Source organism: Cinclus cinclus, chromosome 2 (genome assembly GCF_963662255.1).
Source record: "Cinclus cinclus chromosome 2, bCinCin1.1, whole genome shotgun sequence".
NCBI lineage: Eukaryota > Metazoa > Chordata > Aves > Passeriformes > Cinclidae > Cinclus > Cinclus cinclus.
Window position 1 is genome coordinate 106,913,234 of NC_085047.1, and position 6,260 is coordinate 106,919,493.

At 35.6% G+C, this 6,260-nt stretch overlaps 1 protein-coding gene across 2 annotated transcripts in view; it reads left to right on the forward strand.

Annotated features, from left to right (window-relative positions):
• Nucleotides 1-1,997, forward strand: part of GK (glycerol kinase) — a 28,484-nt gene extending 26,487 nt beyond the window's left edge. For both annotated transcript variants that reach the window (XM_062515165.1, XM_062515166.1), the window contains 2 exons: nucleotides 379-459; nucleotides 1,906-1,997. In XM_062515165.1, the coding sequence (XP_062371149.1) occupies nucleotides 379-459; nucleotides 1,906-1,997 (173 nt within the window). The remainder of the gene's footprint in view (nucleotides 1-378; nucleotides 460-1,905) is intronic.
• The last annotated feature ends 4,263 nt before the right edge of the window (nucleotides 1,998-6,260 follow it).

Here is a 6,260-nt window from a genome sequence, read left to right on the forward strand (position 1 = left end):
TTTTTTTCTTTTCAATTATTTCTTAATTTTTGGCACATAATTTTGTCTTACCATTTTGATTATAATTACTTCTAAAATCCCTAAGGGTTTCTACATAAATATCTACATAAATAATTGCTTCATTTTGTCCTACTTGTAAATCTTTCTATTGGTGAACATGAAGAAAATTTATTTTATTTCTTCTTCTTATGCATAACTATGGGGTTTGGGGTAGAGTTTTTTTGTATTCAAAGAAGGATTTTATATTTATTTCTCTATGCAAAGTGATACCATGCAAAAGAGTGAAAAATTCGTATTGCTGTATCTGGTTCTTAAATACTTGTTGCTGTATTCCTATGTATTGAGAGGCTTTTCTGTTTTCTGATTTCTTAATTTCAGAAAGTGAATATCGCTATGCCAGATGGAAGAAAGCTGTGATGAAGTCTATGGGATGGGAGACATCTGAAGCTCCTTCAAATGGTAATCCAGAAATTAATGCAGGTCAAGTATTATTAATTAGCCAGTTAGCCTAGGGTAGCTCATTTTGCTCTTGTTGACCTTCTCTGTTCATACCATCTCTGGATTATTATAGTGATTTAAAGGGCATTACTTAAATCCACTGTGCTGACAAAGCAGGAAAATATATAGTTGGGTCTTCCTCCAGAAAGGGAGGTACAAGCAATATCTTGTAGATCAGCTGCAGATTTTGCAGAATGGCACTGATTTACAAAGGAAAAAATCTCACCTCTAAGATGAGATACATCACAATTCTAAGAGCACAGGGACTTTGTAAACTTTCTTATACCACAACTCATGCTGCAAAGAAGAAAAGTTCCTTCCTGCAGTTTTGCTTGCTGTATCTTGCCTTCATTCTGTGTAGGAAGAAGGGATGGATATCCACATCAAAATGTATTTGACCCATAGGGGGTAAGAGCAAGGAGTTATCATAAAGTCAAGAATTATACAGACCTATTGTTCACATACAGAAAATACGAAAATATTTTTGAGGGGCTGAACAAGATCTTTCTTCTGAAGTAGAGGGCTTTCTCATTTTGTCATGTTTGAATTAAGTTAAACATGCAGTCTTCTGTGATCTACAATTTGAATTTTTATTTTTGTACTATTTTGGGATAAGTTTTTAGTCCACATAATTTATGGGCTATGTCTTCATTTAATTTCCCTTTTATTGGAAAACCTATTAAAATGAAAAGTATTAAGTAAAGAATCCTCAAAATTTAAACTCCCCCCACAATCCAAATTCCACAGTTGGAGTCCTCAAGCTGCATGTGGCCACCTTCTCCTTGGAAGCTAAAATTTTCCTTTTGCCATCCTATATATTGGTTTAAATATTTTATTTAACACTGTGGTTTACAAACAATTCTTCAAAGGCTATTGGAAAGGGAAACAGGTAACATAACATAAGCAGTATGATTTCATCAGTATAAACCTTTATGACTTAGTACCCTTACATCTAACCTGATGCTTATCTTACTAGGGTAAAAAATTCTGCCTTGCACCAAATAAATCTAGGGTTTTTTTCTTCAGTTTATGTGAAGAGATAAGTTTATAAAAACTTAATTTGTTTATTAAAACTTTAGTGGTTTTCTGATCTAACACTTGGGGGGGGGAAATGTTATTTTCCTTAGTTCTTTGGTACTTTATGGGTAGGTTACAATTGAAAAATACTAGAAATGGGCTCAACCTAGATAGTGCTGACAGTGGAATTCGGACTTGAACTCTTATAGGGAGAACCTGATTTGAATTTTGATGGGGTTTATGCATAGTATTTTTTTAGTTCTTCTGCCAGTGTCACTACATTTATTACTTTTTGCTTTTCATATATATTTAACATATATATTGCAATTTAAATATATATTTCTCTTTTGATTTGCCTGACTGGAAACACCGTCCCCTGGATGCCATCAGGTGACATTAGTATCTTCTATAGTCTGCCTATGGTTATTTTTATTATGAGTAGCATGGTAATGTTAATCGGAGCAAAGTACATCTCAGGTTAGTTATTATTTGAGTGAGATCACTTTAAAAACTATCTGCACTATTTTAAGTTTTGTTTTTATTTTTGTATTCCACCTGTCTGTCTCAAGCAAAAATGACTGATGCTTTTTGTTGTTCATGCACACAAACATTCGAGGGTGTGAATCAGGCATAATGTACCTAGGAGAACCAAGGAAATGCCATCTCAACTCCATCCTCATGTGCCATTTAATTTGTAGCTATTGGATGCACATGAAACTTTGGAGTCTCCGCTCCCTCTGTCTGTTCATGCAGGCTGCACACAGTTTATAAAAGGGATAGAGGTTGGAGCAGTCTAGCAGACATGTGCATTGCCTGCTTTGCAGTGTGCATGGCACATAGAATAAGGCTCCATCCTTTACCCTGTATTTATTCTTGCACTGTTTTTAATTATTTTGAGGATCTTGTTTAAGTTGAGTGAAAACTACTTCTTCTGTCCCTGAAAGGCTTCATGTAACCCATTTGATTTTTCTGGAGCCCTTGAAACTATTGTATTTTTTAAAGTCTATGTTTAGCAAATGTATAAAACATTCTTCTTGTACTTTGCTCTTGATGGAAAAGTGAATTAATTTAGTCTGAAGAGACCCTAGAAGCCTTAGCTGCAAAACTTGGAAGGGATCGTGTGCATATGCAATGAAGATGCATCTTCAACCAGCTAATATACAATTTATTTTAAAAGAAAACTCTTAATATACATGAAAGTTTTAGTTAACTTATGCCAGAAGTAAGACATTTCATAAAGATACTCTCACGGTAAGAAGAGGAAGCTTATTTGATTATGGCATTTATTCCTTGTCACAGAATTTCATTCCAGAGAAAGTATTTTACAGTATAAGCATTGTTCCTGCTTAGTAAGCTGATTGTGGGTTGTTTTGTTTTCTTTTTTTCTTTTGGTTTTGGAGGCATAGGCAGGGGGTGTTAATTAAATGGACAGTTGAGGACTCTAGCATGCTCCTGTGGTGATGTGTTTGAATTTTGTTTCTACTCATTCAGCCTGAATTAACTATTCAACTGTAATTTTCCTTGCATGGAAGAGATGATTGCAGCTTGTAGGAGAACTAAAATCTAACTAAAGAAGTGCTAGGCAAAAATCAAAATGAACAAATGGATTGACAGTGATTTACTAACTCTGGAATGTATCTGTGAGTGAGAAAGACCTATATTATGAAGAATAAAATAAAACCAGCTGTGAATAAGTGGGTAAATTTTTAACAAGCCAAACAAAGTAGCATGACTATAAATTCCAGGTCAGGTGCTTCACCACATAGAGGGTACCTAAAATAATATGAAAAATCAGTTATAAATGAGCAAATAAACGACTTAAATTCTGGGATTGCTTTTTAAAAGCAACTAATCAGTAATTTGCATATTAAACTTGCACTGCTGGAACTCATAAGAAAATATTTCTTTTTCTCCCTTCTTTAAGCTTGTCCGTGGCTTTCGGACCCACAGGTGGGAAAAAACTGGCTGTGGCCTTTAGAACCCATTTTTGACCTTGTTTTCAGACAACAGTAACTATCAATATGGCTACTGTTGCTATATGTATATAGTTGTTATATATACCAGTATAATTACTTTATATATGAATATATTGCATTACTATTTATGTGGTAAACTTGGGAAGAGAAGAAGTTGTAAGAAATTTCCTGCTCTTTGTTTTAAAAATGAGATCTCAAAAAGAACAGCAACAGTGATGTTACATACAGGTTGTAGTTTTGCCCAGCTGTGTGTTAGTGTAGAACATGAGATACAGAATTTGCATTGTCAGCTGGAGCATGGCTGCCTCCCCCTTAGACACTTGCTCTGGTAAATATCCTTTTGTTTTTAAAAGCTAGAACTCGCTGACCAGGCACAGAAACTCCATATAATTAATTAGGTACATTTTATCTTTTAGTGAAACACTGTAACTCCAATACAGTCATCAGAGTAGTAGGTTTTAGGACTGAATTTGGGGAGGGTTGAATTCATCCTTCGTGTGCTGAAACAGCAGTAAGTCTCACATAGCAGCAGTGCTGATGTTGAACACGTCTCTCTAGGGCAGGGCCATGATTTTGCAGCTAGTGAAATGTGAAGGAAAAATCTGCTGTGCCGGAATAGAGAACACTAGCATAGCAAAAGCCCATTTACAGAACTGCTAAGCTGCCTTTTCATGTGGCACCTGATGACTGAACGATACTTTATTTAATGATATCATTTCATAATTTCATCAGAATCAGGCCAATTACTGGTACCTTATTTTATGATCTTCATTCTTCTCTCCTGGAGAGAAATGGATAGTATTACTTCACTATTGAAGCAAGCTGTTTATAACAGTTGGAGCTCTTATGGCAAGATGTTTTTTTAAAGTTTTTCACACTCGTTTTGAAAATGGACAGCAGAGAGATTTAAATATATTCCATAACTTTATTTTTTTTTCCTTCAGGGGGTGAGTAGGAGTTAACTGAAAATATTCCTATAGTTTGTTAGACTCAAATTTAAATAAACGCCTTTGTGAGTTTAAATTGGCATCTCTCAAGTGAGATATAGTGGGGATTGGCTAAATATGGGGTCTTTTGTGGCATCTGGGTTATAAAGTTCTTTGATTTTGTTCTCACAGAATGAGACATCAGTGCTGATAGCAGCACTATATTCTCCCAGCTTAAATACCCTGTGGGTTTGGGTTTTTTTAAGATACTGTTTTTCCTGTTTTAGTTTCCTGTGTTGTGATTGCTACTGCCAAATTGCATACTAATTTATATATTCTGCAAGATAGTTGCAATATTTTCCCAAATTTCTGAAAGTTGAGGTCATATTTAGAATAAAATAAGCTTAAATTGGCTTCTTTAAATCCTTCTACTTGTTAAAAATTTACCTATCTTAATAGTGTGGTCTCTGCTTCCCTACTGTGCACATCCCACACACTTAAGAGCTGGCTTATCTGGTGTTACAAGATTTATCTAATTTATAATTGCAAAAGTTGAAAACAAAAGTTGGTTTTACTGAATTCCTCTTATAGCTCAGATGTATTATAGAGTGTTACTAATGTTTTAGAATAAGTTCTGTGTTCCTAATGCACACGTTTTTTATTTAAGGTAAATGAGGATACGTAATGGACTCACTGGATGCAGCTGATTTTTTCGTTTTGGTTTGTTTTGTTATCTGAAGAGATTCCACCACCAACGTGATTATGCTACTTTTGTGGTTCAATCTACTCATGAATCCATCAGTCACCAGTCCCTGCATAACTTCCCGGTGGTGCACAGAAAATTCAGTCTTCAGCCCTTCGTTACTCTATTCCTTTACCCAAATCAGCTCCAAATGCACTGGAAGCCGTTGTGTGGACTATCTCACATCATCCTCTAAAATTTCACAAGCCCGAGCTTTGTCTGAGAAAGTGGTATGAAAAAAACCTGTAATCTCTGAGGTAATGATGGCAGATGTTTAGCTGTCCTTTTCAGGAGTTTGGTACTTCATGCAACACACTTCAGAAAGTTAATGATGCACTATGAAACTTTGTAAACATCTTACAATTCTTCCAGCTGCTGTGAATTACTTTTCATATGTCAACGGTTGCCAAAGATGTTTTATTGTAGTTGCCACTGGTCTGAAACACCTTCCATGGTACAAACCTTTCAAACAAACACTAGCCCAGGATGGATTACCATAGCACACATTGCCACTGGTTTGGCAATGAGGAGTTTGCTGCTATGGTCCACTGAGTATTGCTGAAACATTCAGCTGCAAGGTTAAAAAGTTTGGTTTGGCTCTGGCACATGTAGTCTCTTGGCCCATCAGAAGTATTTACGACACTAAGTCATGTAGTTGTACCTTTAAAGAGATTGGAGAAAATAGCATTTTGGTTAAGGCCATGTTTTGTCTTGTGGTTTTGTGCTAACTTGGAAAGACTAGTCAAAAAATTGATGCAGCATGCTAGTGACAGGACAGCTGCTTGGTCCTCAGCAACTGATAACTCTTCAAACTACTCTGCACAGTGCCCTTTTCTTGACCAATACTGCATATATCCTGTCATCCTGCTTAAGTGACTATTTGTTAAACTTTAGAAAGTTGAAGCTAACTTAGTTTTCATTAAAGAGGGTCCATTCCAAATTAAGTATCAGTGCTTTAGTTCTTGATTTCATTTAGTATATCTCAGGGACCAAAATCTCCCTTTCAGTTTCCATGTCCATAGTTTTAACTGCAAATTGTTGCAAAATATGCTGGGACAATCCAAAACTCTGTCTTGGTAGAGTAAGTACTGCTACCAGAAA